Below are 21,984 nucleotides of genomic sequence, written 5' to 3' on the forward strand. Positions count from 1 at the left end.
GGGTTCCCGTTTTGTGCTCTGATTGGCCAGGTCATGTGACATGAGCGCCAATTGTGGGATGGCAAGTTTCTACACTGGTTAAGCTTAGGCACTCTTCGAAGTTGGTTAAGGTTAGAGTTTGTCTTAGAGCGTGATGGCAAGTTCTTTCGCCGGTTAAGCTTAGGCACTCTTTCGAAGTTGGTTAAGGTTAGAGTTTATCTTAGAGCATGGCGATAGAACGCCAGGTAGTTTGCAGGCTGTTCGACGCGGAAATGGGCAAACACGCTATTGGGCGCACATGTCACATGACCTGGCCAATCAGAGCGCCGGAAACGCGGATGCGTTGTAAAAAGGCTACACGCAGCCAGGAACCGTGTAAAAGATAGACACTATCATCTAAATATATACTATGAGTAAGTAAGTATACAGTATACACAGGTGCAGTATGCATACGGTACGTATGGCGTGATATGCGTTATACGTTGTACGATCACTACGATTCAAATAAAATATGTGTGTGTGTTCCTTCCAGTCACCCTCACAGTCATCCATCTCCTTTCTCAAAACAAGGCCATAGTTTACATGTCATAAACAAACAGCAATTAGCATTTCCTCATTTAGAAGTTCTTCATAAAGATCACAATTAACTTGCTTAATGGGATAGATAGATAGACAAGATAACATAATAGGATCACTAATTAATTATGGAAGAGTGGATTTAGTGAGAGCTAAATATTCCATTTATACACACACACACACACACACACACACTCTCTCTTGCTCTCTTCCACTCTCACACACACACACACACACACACACACACACACACACACACACACACACACACACACACACACACACACACACACACACACACACACACAACTCTCACACACACACTGAGGGATTCACAATTAAGCTGAATCATGATGCAGGAGTTGGCTATATACCGGAAGAGCCAAAGAGCCACAAGACATGAACTGGAAAGTTTCCCATAAACAGCAGGGTTGAGGATGTTCCACCAAGTTACCCCTTCATTTCTTTCTCTCTCTGTCTCTCTCTCCCTCTTTATATATATATATATATATATATATATATATATATATATATATATATATATATATATATATATATATATATATATATATATATATATATATATATATATATATATATATAGGGCGGCTACGTGGCGTAGTGGGCAAGGCGCTCGCCACGAATGACGGAGACGCTGGGCTTGCCTGTTCGAGCCCAGCGCTCCACATTGCTTTCAGTTTAGCTGGTCGTTCATACTAATACACATTGGCCATATTAGGGGGTGGGAAACTGATAGGTGGGGATCGGGCGTTGTGGACAGCGACTCCTACAGGTCGGTTGGTGCACCTGCGCAGTCGAATCAGGAAGTGTCGGGGGCAGCGTGAGCCTCCCACGCGTTACTCCTGCCACTGAGAGATCGAGCTGCGCAGGTGAAAAGATGCGACTGCTGTTACCTCAAGTACCGGAGGGGACTTGTGCTATGTATGACTTAGTCCACATTGCAGCCGGCTTGTGGGAGGCGAGAAACAGCGTTCGTGACAGGGGAGAGTTGAATTGGATGATACGAAATTGGGATGGGAGAAAATATAGAAAATGGGAGAAAAAGTGGATAAAAAAATATATATATATATATATATATATATATATATATATATATATATATATATATATATATATATATATTTATTTCTCTTTCTCCCTCTCTAAATTTGTCTATCTATCAATCTATCGTTATATATATATATATATATATATATATATATATATATATATATATATATATATATATATACAGTACGTATATGTCACACAAAGTGGGTGCATGCATCTTAAAAATCAATTAAAAAATTCTCAACTGCTCCAGTCCAGGGGAAGGGATGAGTCAGCAGCAGCAAACGTTGTACAGCATTTCCATCTCCATTTCACCTCACCTCAGTAGTGATAGTTGTGTAAAACAGGGATTGGGGTTCAGTATTAAACAGTCCCTCATTTCCTGCACCGTGCTTTGGGGTTCAGTTTTATACAGTCCCTCATTTCCTGCGCTGTGCTCTGGGGTTCAGTTTTATACAGTCCCTCATTTCCTGCACTGTGCTCTGGGGTTCAGTATTAGTCCCTCATTTCCTGCGCTGTGCTCTGGGGTTCAGTTTTATACAGTCCCTCATTTCCTGCGCTGTGTTCTGGGGTTCAGTATTAGTCCCTCATTTCCTGCGCTGTGCTCTGGGGTTCAGTATTAGTCCCTCATTTCCTGCGCTGTGCTCTGGGGTTCAGTATTAGTCCCTCATTTCCTGCGCTGTGCTCTGGGGTTCATTGTCCTTATGGCCATACACCTTGGTCATAACGTACTTAGAGAACCATGTCAACTATCAAATCAAGTCAAAACATAGAAAATTACAGATACAAGGTTTTTCACCCATCATTAGCAATATGTTAAAATAAAATGTAATAAAATTAAATAAAAGATGGCTGTATAATCTGATGTCGGATGCTAGCTAAGTCAGCTGAGAAACTATATCTACACAGCTTTCAAACTGATACCAGATCTAAAAGACAAAATAATAATAAAAGAACATTGTATTCCCCTGACAATGTAGGATAGACACTGAGGTGAGATGGATTCATATGGGCAATTAAATATATAGAGAGAGGGAGTAAAATCAATTCAACAGAGATACGATTGACTGAGAACAAAGCACCATTGAAGAGATTGAAGGTATTAAACTACTGGTGAATATTCACTCTGTTTGTTAAATTGTTTTTCACCTTGTTGTGTGTTCTCTTCCTCTCCTAGATAATGTAATTAACTGTAATGAAACCACTGGAATTCATCATTGTGGTGTAATTCAAACTTCAAAGCATGTCAATTAATTCACAAAGTTATGAAGGAAGTTTAAACTAAGGTATGCTGCATATCGCCTAGAATTAATGAAAGGGCTGTCGGTAGCAGTGACGTAAGGTCATTTAGCTAAACCAGTGGAACAGCTCGCGTGAATTAAGTCAGGTGCTGGTCTCAAGTTGAGGTTGTGAAAAGCTCCAAGGTGCAAATTAAATAAACCCCCAGGCCTCTGCTTTTCCAGCATCCTCTGCTTTCTATTCCTAACGAGCACAGCAAATTACCAATCTAGATTCACACACAACCTTTGTGGACATGACAACAGCGGATGCAGAAAGTGGGGAGGCAGCGTTCTACAACCTCTCACTCACACAAAACAACTTCAAGCTCTCATTCACAGTCAGCTGTGGGGATAGAGAGAGAGACAGCGCTCACTTTAACAACACCTTTAACAAGACACTATATCTTCCATCGCGATAATGACTATGGTCACTCTTGAGGTCCTGGTCTTAAAAATCATATTCTCTATCATAGGAATCATAGGCAATATGGTTCTCATCCTCTTCATCGTTCAGAGTCCAATTTGCCGGCTCAAGTCCTTTGAGTTGTTTCTCCTTGGGCTAGCGATGTCCAACCTGGAGATGATCGTCATCGTGGATGTGTATGATGTGGTCGTGCTCCAGTATCCCCATATGCTCGACGTCTGGTCTTGTCAGACGCTGAAGTTCCTGACTGTGTTCGGTGAAGTAGGCAGTATTCTCTTCACCGTCCTCATCAGCATTTTCCGCTACCAGAAGCTGAGAGACACCGGGAGGAGAGGCAACCTTCCAATCCTCTTGGATAACATCCGATCAGCCTGGCTGGTGAGTGGGCTTTGTGTGGTTCTCTCTATACTACTGGGCATTCCCACTTACTTCATGCACTTTGATCACCATATGGAGAAGTTGAACCATACTCACGGCGGGAGTTCCGGGTGCCCACTGGACTTCTTCCAGTGCAATAAGGAAAACTGCCCGTTTATCAACCGTTTTTACAAATATCTGTTCCTCTTTGTTTGCAACCTGCTGCCACTGTTCATCGTCACAGTGACCGGCTGCCTTGTCATCAAGTTTCTCCGGGCCCAGAAGAGGATAGTAATCCCAGCCTTGAGTGCAAGCGGGTCGGCGCCACCCGGCAAAATGCGCAAGGGCCCCAAGTTCCAGAAGAGTACAGTGGCAATCCTGGTAGCCATGGTTGTGTTCCAGGTAGATTGGACCATCTATCTGATCCTTCATTTGGCCTTCAGTCCAGCTGACCTGCCCATGTGGTCTGAATTTGAGTTCTTCATCGCTGCCTCTTATACCACCATTAGCCCTTATGTGTACGGGATAGGGAACAATTTCTTCTCTTTAAAGAACTTTCGTAAGAACTAAGAAGTAATGTGGGATCTCTAACCAGCATAAAGAAGGGAACCTCTAAGAATTTCTTTTTTTTCTGGAGAAAACGTGATCAAGTTACCAAAATGTGCTTTGAAATGCTATTTATTTCAGTTGCAATGTCCTCTTTAATAAAGTGTAAAAACATTGCATGAATGTAATTTTTTTTATTATGCATTATGTTGTTATTTCAGTTGACACCATGTATTTTGACATGTCCCTCGTGGCATTTCATGAAAATGTATTTGGGATATAACCAAGAACATTTGTAAAAAGTCCATACTTTTTTCCATGAACATACACATCCATCTGTGCTGTTAATGCTGGTAATGATTTATTTCAAAATAAATGAATAATTATTCATTAAAATAACATTATTCAGCCTGTCCCTCAGTAACCCTCAACCCCGTTACACTGAGCATTCTCCCCCCCACAAAAATAATGGTTCAATCCATAGAAGCATGTGAAACAGGAAGTGACAACTTTGAAGTCTTTTGGAAAACACAACACCAGGAACAGGCAAGTAGCTACCTCATGTTTTCAGTCATTTATCATGTAATATTATGGTAAAAAAATATAGCAAACTATTACTTGTGAATATGATCTTTGTTATTAAAAAAATGTAGATGCTTTCTTAATATCATGCATGCCATGTGCTCTCCTGGTATTCACCACATGTGGAGTAGCAACCATTTTGTGCAAAAAATCACAACCCTGTTACACTCAACCCCGTTACGTTTGAATGTAACGTTTGAATGTAACAGGGTTGTGAGATTGTAACGAGGTTGTGATTTTAACACTGATTTTGAAGTTATACAATAATAGTTAAATTAATTATTGAGCTTTTTCAACATGCTTATGCCACATACATATTAATTGTAATGTGCATGTTGCTGTGTGTGTGTGCTCACACGTTACCCTAGACTCAACCCTGTTACAGCTACATGTTTATTAATTATTTCTTTAAGTTTATGAAAAACAAATTCAACTTTTGAATAATTTTGTCTGAAACGTTTAGAGCAAACATAAGAATATCGAGGTCAAATCACATTTCTGATGAAAAAGCTTGCGGCCGCTGAAAAAAAAGGCAAATTTCAGGGTTCAGAATAGCAAAAGTGTAGGATTTTACGTAATTTTTAGACAAGCAATTATAGAAATGGTGTGACGGACATCTAATTATTATAGAAATGTTGACTTCTTTAGCACAAATACATGGTTTAATCTTATTCAGAGAGCTTCCAGAGTGTCCATAACGGGGTTGAAGAATAATGGTGTCCATATCATACAATAATGACCAAAAATAATAGAGATTTCATGCCTGAGATGGGAAAATATATTTTTCTGGAAGTTAAATATGTCATTCATCTTGAGGGGTGTTCAGAAAAGTAATACCTCTTGGTAAAAAAAAATGCCAAAGTCCAAATCGGACTGGATTGGTGGAATGACTTTGTGTAATTATGTCTGTGGTGAAGTTTGATTTGACATTTTGAGTCATGGCTCAGTACCATGCCCCCCCTCCTCCAAACCACCCTTACACCAATATAGACATACACAAAAGAGCTTTAATTCTGCTCTGAACAACTCAATTACTCTATACTATAATTACTAATATAATAATAACCTCAGCTCTGAAATTGATAGAAAGTCATTATAAAAGATAACGGTAAAATTACAGGTTAATACACACCACAGCAAGCAGGTAATGTGGGAGTTAGACAGCTAGCAAAGAGCTACAGAGGGCCGTGTTAACATCTGACAACACCAGAACATCTGTGAGCTCTCCTCTGTCCAGGATATCAACATGGTCTCACCAGAAAACGTAAATAAAGTACTAATCGACCATAGAAGAAAAGGTACATAATGTACGTTGTTATATCATCGCTACACACATGAATGCATGCTTACCAACTGTTCGCCTGTTTTTACTGCAACACTAGTATCACCGACATCTAAGGCCCTTGTTACACACACTGTTTTGTGCTCGTTTGAATACGTTTTTGAATACGTTTGCTGTCCCTATTAGATAGAAATGCCGTTTTGGCAGGAAAAACGTGGCCCTACTGAAAACGCTAAATTGTGTTTCCGTTTTGGAATAACGCCAAAATCTCGCCGACAACGTGTCGTGTAATCTGCGCGGAGCCGTTGTTGATCAACGCCCATGCGCAGTAGATACCCACATCTGCGTGCTCTCACCAATGTCCGGTGACAACAGAGCTATAGCTGCAGCTGAATGAATGAATGAATGAATGAATGAAAACTTTATTTAACAGATTGCAGAATGGGTACAATACAGTACGGCTCAATACATACAATTGTTAAGGGGATGCAGACCTGAGAAAGACGTTTGTCTTGTTTCCATCAGGGTCCCCCATTTTCAATTCATATAGACATTTATGACATACACACCATACATGACATTTATGGCATAGGGACATTATTATTATTATAGGTATTTAGTACTGATACATTTGTGACATAAACGGTATTCAAATATACAGTACTGTTACCCCTAGATCCTGACAGAGTATATACATATGATGGGGAGGGGACTGTACATTAGGAGGGGGTGGGTGGGTGGGAGAGAAATATACATACGGCGGGGAGGGAATATATACATGCGGTGGGGAGGAGACTGTCTATTAGGAGGTGGTGGGGGTTTTGGGCATTTACGGTGGCCAGTTTCGAATTGCAGCCTCCCGTAGGTGCTCTTTAAGAGCGGTTTTGAATGTGGGCAGGGATTCACATTCCTTTACAGCTTTGGGTAGGGCATTCCACATTGTTGTGGCATAATTGCGAAACGTGTTTAGTCCCTTGTTTGAGCCGAATCTGGGTTTAACATGATTTGTTGAGCTTCCTCTGGTGTAGTGGTTGTGGTATTCACTGACCTTTGGGAAGTATTTTGACATGTACATGGGCTACCATGTGTTGTCAAGTTATTGTTACAAGGACCCCAGTCCAAGCTACAACAGTCTGCATTCCCTTAACAATTGTTTGTATTGAGCCGTATTGTATTGTACCCATTCTGCGATATGTTAAATAAAGTTTACATCCATTCATTCTGCTAGCATTAACGATTGCATGAGCAGCTGGCTAACGTGAGCTAGCGTTAGCTATCAGACCCTGTTAGCTCAAGCTCCTCTTTCAATCTTAACAAGCATTAAACAAAATGGCCCAGTCATCTATTCACTTTTGTTTAATACACGAGGCGTTGTCTCTAATGTTATCTAGCTACTGATAGCTCCCGATATCATCAGTTTGGTGCTAGCTGGTTAACGTGAGCTAATGTTAGCTGCTAGCCACAATGCTATACTGTTATACTGGCATATTCCATTCACGTTAGCATGTAGCTAACAATGTAGCTAACAACATCGCCGATCTTTTTTGAGACTAAACTATCCGCTCTTGGTGGTCACTTGTGTTGATGTTAGTTTTGTTTCATCAACAAATGAGAGGCAGAACACACAGTGAATGTATCCGTTTTGTTTATTGCACTTTTATTACACTTTTGCTGAAAAATAAGTGCTGCATTGGGTAAATAGGCATTTAAAGATGGCGGCTTGTTGACATTTTCTTTGCAGGAAGTGTATTGGCACATTCAAGTTCTGATTGGTTGAAAATTGCCTTCATGTTCGCCACCTACTGCCACCTACTGCTTTGGCAGTGTACTACATCACTGTGCTCAGGTGACAAAACGAAAGTGTGACTCGCCTACCGCTACGTTGCGACCTGGAAAAGCGAAATTCATCTGAAAACGAAACGAAAACATCAGTCTAACCGCAGCCTAAGAAGGGAGATCCCCCCTTGAATGGCCCTTCTAAGGTTTCTCTCCTCCACATTGTCTGTGGTGCATTTTTTCCTATTGCTAGGTTTTAGTGAGTTTTTCCTTACCTTCGCGTGGGGTATGTCTGGGAGTGTTGCATTTATTTATGCCCGGACAGGCAGACTCTAGGCCCGGACCGGCAGACTCCAGACCTGGACCGGCAGACTCAAGGCCCGGACCGGCAGACTCTAGGCCCGGACCGGCAGACTCAAGGCCCCGGACCGGCAGACTCAAGGCCCCGGACTGGCAGACTCCAGGCCCGGACCGGCAGAATCCGGGACAGTTTTTCCCCCAGGTAGTCAGACCTGTGACCGAGGACAAAACAGTGCTACCTTATAGCTGCCACTGCTACTGATTTGCACTCCTTACTGACCTGCACATACCACTGATTTACACACAGTACACATATAATTTATTTTATATTTACTTTATTTCTTATTTGTTTTGTTTTGTTATTATGCTGCTATTTTAAATTGTTATGCTGCTATTTTACATCATTTTTATTGTTCACACTGTTCTTATTCTGTACTACTGTGATGATGTTGCTGCTAGTGCCGAGGAGCCAGGAAACAAGACTTTCACTCCTCTGCTGTAAAGGGACAGAGATGTGACTAACAAACATGAACGTTGAAACTTGGTATTGCGATTAAAAGGATGTCATAGTAGAATGTTGCTTTAACCTAAATAATTATGTCCCGCCAGCACCAATCAAATGTTTTTAATCTGTGACATCATAAAGACAAAAACCCTGGAGCATGTATCTGAATTTTTTCAGACACCGAATTTATAGCATTGAAAATAATTACTTTGAAAATCATGTATCTGATTTTTTTTGCTTACTGTACAAAAATACTGTACATTAGGAGGGGGTGGGTGGGAGAGAAATATACATACGGTGGGGAGAGAATATATACATACGGTGGGGAGGAGACTGTACATTAGGAGGGGGTGGGAGAGAAATATACATACAGTGGGGAAAGAATATATACATACGGTGGGGAGGAGACTGTACATTAGGAGGGGGTGGGAGAGAAATATACATATGGTGGGGAGAGAATATATACATATGGTGGGGAGAGAATATATACATACGGTGGGGAGGAGACTGTACATTAGGAGGGGGTGGGTGGGAGAGAAATATACATATGGTGGGGAGAGAATATATATACGGTGGGGAGGAGACTGTCTATTATGTATATTTCTCTCCCACCCACCCCCTCCTAATGTACAGTTTCCTCCCCACCGTATGTATATATTCTCTCCCCATCATATGTATATATTCTCTCCCCACCGTATGTATATTTCTCTCCCACCCACCCCCTCCTAATGTACAGTCTCCTCCCCACCGTATGTATATATTCTCTCCCCACCATATGTATATTTCTCTCCCACCCACCCCCTCCTAATGTACAGTCTCCTCCCCACCGTATGTATATTCTCCCCACCGTATGTATATTTCTCTCCCACCCCCTCCTAATGTACAGTCTCCTCCCCACCGTATGTATATATTCTCTCCCCACCGTATGTATATATTTCTCTCCCCACCGTATGTATACCGCCATCTTTCTCCCGGGTTGGTGTGATCACATGACTGACAAAGCCGTGCAGTGATAGGCCAGAAGTCAGTTCGATTGCATCTAGGCTCGATTGCTTATCCTGTCTGGGTAGCCCGGATGATGGTTTTTTCATCGAATTTTATACACCGCAATTATGCATCGAATTTTTTACATCGAATTTTATACACCGCAATTATGCATCGAATTTTTTACATTGAATTTTATTATGCATTCGAATTTTTTACATTGAATTTTAAACACTGAATTTGTATTTCACATAGGTAAATTCGGACCAAAAAAAATCAGATACATGATTTTTAAAGTAATTCTTTTCAATGCTATAAATTCGGTGTCTGAAAAAAAAATCAGATACATGTTTTCAAAGTAATTATTTTCAATGCTATAAATTCGGTGTCTGAAAAAATTCAGATACATGTTTTCAAAGTAATTATTTTCAATGCTATAAATTCGGTGTCTGATCAAATTCAAATACTTCTGTCACTCATTTGCTTCCATAAGACAGACTACTGCTTGACCTTACTCCTAGAACCCACCTCACCCCTGCCCACTTTGACAACCTAGGATGGCTTAGAGTAGACGACAGAGTACAGCAACTTGCAATGGGCCCAGTCTACAAGATACACTACACGACCAAGGTACCCATGTACATGTCAAAATACTTCCCAAAGGTCAGTGAATACCACGATCACAACACCAGAGGGAGCTCCACAAATCATGTTAAACCCAGATTCGGCTCAAACAAGGGACTAAACACGTTTCGCAATTATGCCACATCAATGTGGAATGCCCTACCCAAAGCTGTAAAGGAATGTGAATCACTACCCACTTTCAAAAACACTCTCAAAGAACACCTACGGGAGACTGCAATTCGAAACTGGCCCCTGTAAATGTCCTAACCCAACCCCCTCCAATGTACAGTAAATGACCAAGTATGGTTTTGTCAATATTCCAATGTACAGTTTTGCTTGTACAGTTGTACAGTGTCCCCCCCCCAACCCCTCCTACCCAACCCCCCCCCCCCCCCCCCCCCCCCCCCACCCACCCACCCAACCACCTCCAATGTACAGTCCCCCCCACCCCCACCCCACCTACCCAACCTCCTCCAATGTACAGTTTCTATGTCAAATGTATATACTCTCTTTTCTGGACTCTTTGTATCACAAACAGTACTGTATTTGCAAATCTGGTATGTCATAAATGTATAGATGTAGCAGTACTGTCTATCTGTATGTCATGTATGTCATATATGTTATGATGAATTGAAAATGGGGGACCCTGATGTAAACAAGATGAAAGTCTTTATCTGGTCTGCATCCCCTTAACAATTGTATGTATTGAGCTGTACTGTACTGTACCCATTCTGCAATCTGTTAATAAAGTTTTCAATCAATCAATCAAACAGAATGTATGGCCTGGACTCTTTCACATGAAACCTTTCTTAATTGTATTATATGGCTAATAGTTATTGTGAACAAAAGTGTTTGCTCAAAAACATTTATTTCCAAAAGGGTAGACCTTTCAATAACTGAAAAAGCAACCTTATTTCCAGATTGACACCAAACATGAAACCTGCTCAGAACCTAAAGGAGACAAATATACTTGTGATATGTGAATTATTTTATGATGCATTTTCCTTTTTAGGATAAACAAATAATTTGAGATCTATGCATGAGTGGTCAGTGGTGTCATATTCATCTGTCTTCACTTGCTGAATACTCATGATGCAAACTTTGTAAATAATCAAACAAATGTGACAGACATTTTGTGCTTCCTATCAATTTGAGAAGATTGATATTTGATATTTGACAGATGAATTTAACACACAGCAAACATTTCTTAAAAAATTTAACATGGAAAGGAAAGCTTCCTTGGTCAATCAAAACTCAAAATATAGAATACAAAATACCTTTTCATATTTAGCCCACAAACAATACAGTATAAGCAAGTCTGAGTACTATTTAAAACCCACTTTGTCAATCAATATGTCACACAATGGCTCCTTTACTACCTTTTTGTTGTGGTTTACATGCAAAAAGGTTTACACAGAAGACAAGCACGTTGTTTGCTTGTTTGTGTTTGTGTTGTTTGCTTGTTTTCTTGTATCTCAAAAAGTAATGGTTGGATTTCCATAAAATGTGCTGTGAACATTATGGCCACTAGGAAAGAAGAAATGTATTGATTTTGACCTTTCCTCTAGCGCAGCAAACTACGGGTCGCGACCCAAAGTGGGGTCGTGGGTAGGTGACAGTGTGCATTGGCAAGACAAATCAATAATTTAGTGCTAAATATGCCTCGTTTTATAAATGTGCATTGATAACATAGTGCTGTAATACAATTTTCTAATAAATATGCATGATCAAGTTCAACAACGTGTGCTTTTATTTCGATATTCCTTAATTCCACATTGAAATTATGCAATACATTAAGTGTGGGGCAAAAATAATTCCTAAATAATTCCTAAAAAAGTTCTAATCAAAATGTCAGCCCCCAGTAAACAGACAGATTCTGCTTTGACATTTTGAGAAGTTGGACCATTTCAACAACTTCGGGGTAAGTGGAGAAATAAGTGGCCCAGATTGTATGTTTAGGTAATATAAAATGCTTCCGAGTTAGTAAAATAAAGTTACATGACATACCGTCGCCCAAGAGATCTAAAGTAAATTTCAGTCTATGTTAATTTGCCCGGCTGTGATATGAAGCAAGCAAAGCATAGCGGTACGTATACTTACAGCTGGGAACCAGCTATCTTGGGCAGAGCGGTTTAGCAGGCTGTGGCATAATTAAGCATTACATCACGCGCAGGAGTGGTTTGTGAACAATAAACCATGCCTAGGGGTGGTCGTTAGGCCCGAGGAGCAGCCGAGGGTCGTTAGACCCCCCTAGGCATGGTTTATTGTTCACAAATCACGACTGCAAGTGGTGTAATGCTTTTATACAACTGCCACATTCATCCAACCTTATTGCTATACAATAAACACACATTAATCGAAGATTTATTGAAAAAACCATCCGCCAGAAAAAGTTGTTCCCACAACTACAAAAAAGACAAGTTGCCTCCATGTGGAAGCAGCTCGGAAGTGCATCCAACCAACTAACACAACCAACTGTGTGTTATTGGAAGCAGCTTGAAGTGCATCCAACCAACTAACACATCCAACTGTGTGTTATTGGAACTAACACATCCAACTGCCTTTCAACTAAGGCATCCAACCAACTAACACATCCAACTGCCTTTTAACTAAGACATCGAACCAACTAACACATCCAACTGCCTTACAAATAAGACATCCAACCAATTAACACATCCAACTTTTCTTTAGTTTTTAATTATGAAGTTAGTGGTTATTGGAATGATTGATTGATTGATTGAAAATTGTATTACCAGATGCAGAATGGGTACAATACAGTACGGCTCAATACACACAATTGTTAAGGGGATGCAGACCTACTTTCTATAGAACTTCATTCTTAAATGCTTCTATAGAAAGTAGGTAAAACAAATTAAAACGTTTTCTTTGCCCTATAAGAAAAAAAAAGTTTTCTTCGCCCTATTTTTTTATTTATTTTTTTTAGCCTAAACTTAACCAGTTGGAAACCAGGCGTACAGTAATAAAATTAGCAATCAACCAATCAATCAATTCTATAGACCATGCTCACTTAAAACAGCGCTGCTTCTCTCTCAGTCTGACTCCCCCGCTGTTGCAGACAGGAGTGTGTGTGTGTGTGTGTGTGTGTGTGTGTGTGTGTGTGTGTGTGTGTGTGTGTGTGTTTGTGGGTACGCCAGCGTCGGACAGTGTGAGAGTGAAAGCTGCAGTCAGTGGGAAGGAAGTAGAAATTTAAAATAAAATTGCAAATAATCAATCAATCAATCCGCGATTTTTCTTTTGTTCTAAAATGACTCATGACCCATCAATTACATCATCCAACATTGTTTAAAGGACTAAGACATTCGCCTTGACAGAATCGCTTTATATTTAGTCGTTATGACGCTATCAACATATCCATTTTAAAGATTATTGTCCGCCATCTTGTGATCTGGCGGAGTGATGTGATGTGATTCGGTTGTGGGCGGGTCCTGGGCCAGCAGCGTGGAATTGTGAAGAATAAACACGTGTAAAATGACTGTTTCAGCCAATCAGAATCAAGAAATTTGCATGCCGTTGTATAAACAAACATATAGCATAGAGACAGCTCTGCATAGGAGTCTGCAAGGCCACTGGCCATGACAATATCCCCTCCAAATTCCTCAGAGACTCAGCAGCAGCCATCACCCCAGTCATCACCCACATAATAAACCTCTCCATAAAACAGGGACACGTCCCCAAAGACTTCAAAATTGCGAGAGTGACCCCCCTGCACAAAAAAGGCAGCATATTAGACCCAGGCAACTATATCGCCCTGTTTCTATTCTTACCTCCATCTCGAAAGTCATAGAAAAAATTGTCTACGAACAGGTCGAAAAGTACATCGTGGAAAAAAAGCGAATCTACGAATTCCAATCTGGCTTCAGAACATCCCACTCCACTGACACATGCCTTCTCTATTTGAATGACCACATCAAACAAGAGGTGGACGCGGGCAAATACTGCGGCACTGCGGCATGGTCATGCTGGAAAAGGCTTTCGACACTGTCAATCACTCCATTCCTGTTGACAAGCTAAAAGCAATTGGTTTTGATAGTTCATCAGTGAGCTGGATGCAATCCTATCTGGAGGGGAGAGAACAGATGCTGGAGGTAAACGGTACACTATCCCCCCCCCCCCCCCCAGTGAGCTGTGGTGTTCCACAAGGAAGCATACTAGGACCATGACATGTCATCAGCTTGTGACTGCAACTTGTTCCTGTTCGCGGACGACTCAGCCCTGCTGGTCTCTGACAGGGACAAGTAGCAAGTTGAAAAAGCCCTCAGCTCTGAACTTGGCAGAATCTGCACCTGGCTCGCTGATAACAAACTATCATTACACCTGGGTAAAACAGAGTCCATTCTCTTTGGATCAAATAACAAACTCAGCAAGGCCAACTTCTCTGCTACGTGGGTGACAATATTGTCACAAGGAAAGATGAAATTACATACCTGGGTTCCATCCTAGAGGCAAATCTTTCCTGTGACAAAATGGCAATCAATGTAATAGAAAAGTCAACCAACGAACAAGATTCTTGTACCGGACCTCCTCTCTGGTAAACAAGAATACCGTGAAGACTCTAACAGGAGCACTCATTCAAGGGTACTACGACTATGCTTGCACCTCATGGTACCAAATAACCTCAAAGGCACTAAAAACAAGATTACAAACATCACAAAACAAACTGGTCAGACTACCTTACTCCTAAAACCCACCTCACCCTTGCCCATTTTGACAACCTATGATGGCTTAAAGTAGACGACAGGGTACAGCAACTTGCAATGGGCCTGGTCTACAAGATACACCACACCACTAAGATACCCTAAGATGTACATGTCGAAATACTTCCCAAAGGTCAGTGAATACCACGACCACAACACCAGAGGGAGTTCAACAAATCATGTTCAACCCAGATTTGGCTCAAACAAGGGACTAAACATGTTTCGCACAGCAATGTGGAACGCCCTACCCACAGCCGTAAAATAATGAGAATCCCTACCCACCTTCAAAACCGCTCTCAAAGAGCACGTACGGGAGGCTGCAATTAGAAACTGGCCCCAGTAAATGTCCAAACCCTTCCCCCCACCCAACCCCCTCCAATGTACAGTTTCCTCCCCCTCAAATGTATTCTCTTTTAGAAACTCTCTCTTAAACAGTACTGTATATTTGTATATCTTGTATGTCATAAATGTTATGATGAATTGAAAATGGGGGACCCTGATTATAAACAAGACAAAAGTCTTTCTCTGGTCTGCATCCCCTTAACAATTGTGTGTATTGAGCCGTACTGTATTGTACCCATTTTGCAATCTGTTAATAAAGTTTTCAATCAATTAATCAGACTGTAGCCTCCGATGTCGCGCTGTGATTGGCTGAGCTGCTCTCCACTCTGGTCTTCCTCTCTCTGGGGCTAGGGGTTAATGTTTTTTTTTTATCCACTTTTTCTCCCATTTTCTATATTTTCTCCCATCCCAATTTCGTATCATCCAATTCAACCCTCCCCTGTCACGAACCCTGTTTCTTGCCTCCCACAAGCCGGCTGCAATGTGGACTAAGTCATACATAGCACGAGTCCCCTCCGGTACTTGAGGTAACAGCAGTCGCATCTTTTCACCTGTGCAGCTCGATCTCTCAGTGGCGAGGAGTAACGCGTGGGAGGCTCACGCTGCCCCCGACACTTCCTGATTCTACTGCGCAGGCGCACCAACCGGCCTGTAGGAGTCGCTGTCCACAACGCCCGATCCCCACCCATCAGTTTCCCACCCCCTAATACGGTCAATGTGTATTAGTATGAACGACCAGCTAAACTGAAAGCAATGTGGAGCGCTGGGCTCGAAGAGGCAAGCCCAGCGTCTCCGTCATTCGTGGCGAGCGCCTTGCCCACTACGCCACGTAGCCGCCCGGGGCTAGGGGTTAATGTTATGCTAGCCAGCCTTATTGTCGCTTAAGTCTTCAACGATGGGAAATCAATTAATATAATCTGACAGAATAGTTAACTACCTAACTACCCACTTAATTGTCAGAGCAATTTTCACCAATAGATACACTGTAAGAATTATTAAGAAGTATTACAACCTTTATTTAATGGTTAATATTTTGATAAAAGGTAATTTACTGTATTTTTATGGCATTGACAGTTAAAATAGAAAAACAAAAGTAATCTGTAAAATAATACAGTGAATTTCCGGTGAAAAAACATTTATTTTTTACAGTGTAGGTGCCTAAGCAATTTAGTACTGCTGGGCTCCTCTGCCTAGCTTACACTGCAGATTAGTCTTGTTGAAGAGAGCATGTCATGTGTAATGAAAAGTTCTCTGAATATCTGGCTGATTTTCCTATGTTTTTGTCTATTGCTTGCCTTTTTGTAGTGTATTTGGACAGACATATTTCAAGTGTGTGTGTGTTTATTATTACATATTTATTTTCCTATTTACTCTGAATTACACATGCATTTTGTGCATGTCCATTCTTAATTAAAGACAATTCAGTGTAATAACACTACAGTTTATTACTAAAGTGTTTGTTCACTAGTAATAGCAGACGGTGGGTTGGTTCATGTGCCACTTTCGTCCAACTATATATAATTAAGAGCAGGGAGTATGAAAATGGAGGGAGAGGGAGATGTTTACTTTCTACAGTGTCTGGTGGATGAGAGAAACCTAGAGATGAGCTTGCCTGGAGCAGACTTCTAAGTCATTGCAGTCTCATTCATTCATTATTCATGTTCTTGTGCACAAATTTCATCCAAACACCAAATGTAATCTAAAGTTGGGATTCATTTAAAACAATCTTAGGCATTAATAGTGTTTGTATCCATATTTATATGTATCACAATCTTTTAAATGATTGTAAGATTGGAATTTGTATTAGTATTTTACAAAAGTAATAGAATATAATGAAATATACTTTCTCATGTATTTCTACCAAAGAGTACTCTACAGAGAAGAACATAAATCCCAAATAAATGCATTTTTATAAGAACTATTTATTATACTCATTATTATGAGTGACTGTTTGTGCACTAAACCAATAGTTTAGGTCCCGTCCTGCAGGGCCTGGAACCCTTTGCCACACACAGGACAAACATAAGGCATGGCAAATATTGACTAAATTAGGCAGAACAATAATACAGATGCTTCAAGAACACTAACCTGCCGTGTAAACTAGACAGAGGAACCCAGCAGTAGATTAGATTAGAGACATTGAAGTGGCTAACTATTTTAACAAACATTCTGGCAGATTATATTAATTGATTTCCCAGCGTAGAAGACTAGCAACAATACGGCAGGGTAGCATAATTTTAGCATCTAGCTCCAGTACAGAGAGGGAGACCAGAGTGGAGTGCGTCTCAGCCAATCACATTGCAACATTGGAGGCCAGTTTGTCACGCTAGGGGGCGGCGTCTTGCCCAGAAGGGCAGTGGGATTCATGATAACGCACCACCATCCCCTCCAAATAATCTTCTTGTTTAGTGGAGCAATCTCTCTCAGTGCAGTCAGTGTGTGTTGTATGTGTGTAGATGATAAGGCCTCTGTCCACCACCTTTGCAGACCTGACGTGACCTGTGATTGGTAGCTTCTCTGACCACATGAGGTTCAAACTGATATTTCTGTTATCAAAACTTTATATGATCAGGCATATCTTGGCAGTAGAAGTCTGCTCAGCTATACTCCTCGTTTTGGGAAAACAAGAAGCCCCTCTATCACTCTCCCAACGTATCAGAGGTCAACAGTCTCTTATCAAACCACCAGAGTACACAAACCAACCTCCATAACTGTGCCTCTGCTATAGGGATGTCCTTGACTAAAGAGATTCTTAATCCACTTACAGTCGTATAGAGCTTTGTCGACTAACCAATGAGTAGATTTGTGTTTTCTACATGCAATCATTCAGAAGAACCACTTTAAATCTAGCGCATAACCGGAAATGATTTTGCATGGAATTTTGCATTTTGCAGCATGCCTGAAAAGAATGAGAGCCATATAGATTCACACGCCACTAAATTACGTGCCTATTTCATGTTTTGAACTGGCTCAGAATATCAGTGAGGATGGTTATTTTGTGCCCTTTTGGAAATCCAAAGCACTAGGGGTTAGAATCACGAGGCCACACGATACGATATTATCACAATACTAGTCATGATATTGTAATATCACAATATTGCAATATATTACCTTTTTCAACTGCAAATGATATCCCCAACAGAAAACATCTACAATCAAAAGCATCAACGGCCTGCTGCCTGTCTGCCCACTAACTCACTGAGTCACAACGCTGTGATTATTGTATTGCAGTTTAGAACTATTTATCATCTTTCTGATGCAACTTTGCACACACTACACCCAGACTGTCATACATAAGAATCTATATATTATCATCTTATTATACAATATTATAATCTTATATGGTATTATAGCTATTTTTACGCCATTGATATTGCTTCTGTTTTGTCCTATTTCACTGACGTCGCTGCTGCAGGGCCGAGGAGCCAGGACAAAAGAATCTCGGTCTTTTGTGGTGCAACATGTATAAATGATGTGATAATAAAGATCTGAATCTGAATCTGGAGCATTCACGGCTCCTGGCAGGTGCGCTCAGTCAGAGGGAGACAAAGGGGGAGGCGGAAGATGGGGAGGGGAACAGAACCTTCCGTTAGGCGCTGACCTCCAACCCAGTGGAGTGGCCCTCTGGAAGGGGAAAAGGTGGTGCCATTAGCACACTGGAGCCTCCAACAAGGTAGAGGTGTGCATCATGCGGCCAATACTGCCATATTAATAATAATAATATATTTGATTTTTAGGGTGCTTTATAGTTGTGGAGCAAATCTCAAAGCGCCATATTGTCAAATAACATAAAAGCTAGCAAGAGACAAAACAAATGAAAGAATATAACTGGGACTGGGAGCGGATGAGCAGAAAGCCAGATCTCTCATGGTGCAGAGTTTGGTCCTTGGGCGCTGGAGGAGGTTTGCCTGGCCGGAGCGGAGATGTCATGAGGAGTGAGGGGTGATGAGTTCTTTAAGGTAGAGGGGGGCGTTTCCGTGGAGGCACTGGTGAGTGAGCAGGGAGACTTTGTACTCGGAGCAATCAGTGGTGAAGGGACAGTTGTGCTTGGCAAAGGTGGAGGGGGTTAGGAACGGATGTATTCATTATATGCATTCGATGACCTGCGACTGATTGTTGTTATCGTGTAGGCCATCGTGAGCAGCTGTGGTGGCAGCGCCTGAGAGTGGTGAGAGGAGTGATTAGTCATAAGGCCCATGCAAGCAATGACAGTTTTAAGGTGGGGCTGGAACCAGCATCGGGTAGCAGGCTGTGAGGAGATGAAGAGGGGGGGGAAAGAGGAGGGGAGTGCGATCAATATGGGGTGTGAGAGGGAAGGGAGTGAACGTGGTGGAGGTGAGACAGAATGTTGAAAATATAGCTGGGGCGAGAGCAGCCTGAAACTAATGGAACAGGCAAGCCAACTGTTTTGCACCGCTCCACAGGTCCGGAGTGTCAGGCCAGGGTGAGAGTGACCGCATTGATTCAATTGCTGTATCTAATGTATTTGATGGAGGTTGATGGAAGGAGGTGGTTGTAGGTGCAAGGGTGACGTGAGGAGTCGTAGTGATCGAAACTTGAAATAGGCCGGGCTAAACATAGCTTGTAAAATTGGTATGGGGGAAGAGAGGCCGATGAGGGAAGAAAATACATGCAGTGAGGATGTTGAGGGTGATGGGATGGTGAAGAGGAGAGGGACAGGGCTGATTTGTGCCAATTGTAAGAATTTCTGAAATTTAAAATGGGAAAGAACATTAGCAATATTGTTGGAATGGCCAGGGGTGTGAGCTGCTTGGAGGATGAATTGGTGGGTGAGAGATAACCTGGTGAGGTAGCGGATGAAAGGGGAGATGACTGGTTGTGTTGATAATGTCTAAGACTGCAGTATTGTCTGAATGGATGAGGATGGATGAATGAATGAATGAATGAATGAATGAAAACTTTATTTAACAGATTGCAGAATGGGTACAATACAGTACGGCTCAATACACACAATTGTTAAGGGGATGCAGACCAGAGAAAGACGTTTGTCTTGTTTACATCAGGGTCCCCCATTTTCAATTCATAGTGACATTTATGACATACACAACATATATGACATCATGACATTTATGGCATAGGGACATACATGACATACAGGTATATAGTACTGTTACATTTGTGACATATACGATATGCAAATATACAGTACTGTTACCCATAGATCCTGACAGAGTATATACATATGATGGGCATGGCTCAAAAGGGACTATAATTAACCTAGACACTCAGCAAAAAGGCACCCTTGCATGTTTATGAGTCTGTTATGTATAAATAGTAAATGGTATATGTGATGTGTTGTGATGTGATGTCATGTCTGTATGATGCATGTCTAAGCATGTCATTCCTATCTATATATTTTTTTTATCTATTCTATTCTACAATTTTATTGCACTGCACTATTGCACTATTTTACTCTATTTTATATTGCTCCTTTTATAAAATAATTAAATAACATAACCCTAACCTAACCCTAAAACCGAAATAAAGTAAAAAAAAGAAAATAGTTACAAAATCCACCCATTTTCGCCCAAAAACCGGCCAAAACCGGCAACATTTTTTTTGTATCCTTCTGTGCCCTGTGCCCCAGTAGAGTGCTGGGTCTAGATACGCCCCTGCTACTCACGAGTAAGCACCTTTAACCAGTAGAGTGGAACGTCTGCCCTCATAGGGTGGATTTCTCTTTTTTTTTTATTTCTTTATTGCAGGAAAAGTAGTACATATATTTACAATCGCCAATATTATACATTTTCCATCTTTTCTTCTTTTCTTCCCCTTTCATTTCCCCTTCCCCTCCCTCATACCCACCCCATCCCCCCCACACCGAGGTTTTTGAAGACACATCTGCAAAACATCCAAACATACAGCATAGATGCTACTGGGAAAGAAAAACAAAAAAAACTAAAACTAAAAACAATAATAGTATCAATCAGACCTATCTGTATCATGCACAAATATTTAGATACAAAGAAGTAAAGAAAGAACTAAAAACACAGAAAGAAAACTTCTCCAACACGGCTGTGGCTGTGGAAGAACGTCATCAATTAGGTTATTTCACTCCTTTCCCCACCCCTGCCCATAATATTGTGGTAATTCTTGAGTAGTCTGACCTTCCGCAGCTGCGTCTCCCGTTCCCCTCTCCCTCCCCCAGTTACCCACCCAGCCCCCAGGGGTCTCATTCACACCCATACATACCAGGACGGGGGGGGGGATTAGAAAATAGGAATAAAATAACGATAAAAAATAAGGAAGTGCAGTTAGAGGTGTAAAGCTCTATCCTTTCTAAGTCTCTTCATTGATAGTCAGGGTATCGATGTGTTGCAGAAATGGTTGCCAGGTCACTTGGAATGTTTCAAGGGAGCCCTTTAGGGAGAATCTGATTCGCTCAAGCTTAACGCAATGTAGTATCTCATGTATCCATCTGTTGTGAGTAGGTGGGGAAGGGTGTATCCACTTAAAGAGAATAAGTCTCCTAGCGAGGAGGGTAGTAAACGCCACAACTCGTTTTGCAGCCCTAGATATTATCGTAGGGGTATTCGGGATTCCGAAAAAGGCAGTGAGTGGATCTGGGTCTAACGCCACTCCCAGGACCCTACTCAGTGTATCAAATATTGTAGTCCAAA

General features: G+C 41.3%; 1 protein-coding gene across 1 annotated transcript; it reads left to right on the forward strand.

The window, feature by feature from the left end:
* Positions 1–3,393: 3,393 nt before the first annotated feature.
* ora6 (olfactory receptor class A related 6) lies at positions 3,394–4,257 on the forward strand (the record flags this gene model as incomplete). The annotated part of the gene is made up of 1 exon (XM_084314220.1): positions 3,394–4,257. One exon carries the CDS (start codon positions 3,394–3,396, stop codon positions 4,255–4,257), a length of 864 nt encoding a protein of 287 aa, XP_084170346.1.
* Between the last annotated feature and the right edge of the window lie 17,727 nt (positions 4,258–21,984).

Source organism: Notolepis coatsorum, assembly GCF_963971535.1.
Source record: "Notolepis coatsorum genome assembly, chromosome: 5".
Lineage (NCBI taxonomy): Eukaryota > Metazoa > Chordata > Actinopteri > Aulopiformes > Paralepididae > Notolepis > Notolepis coatsorum.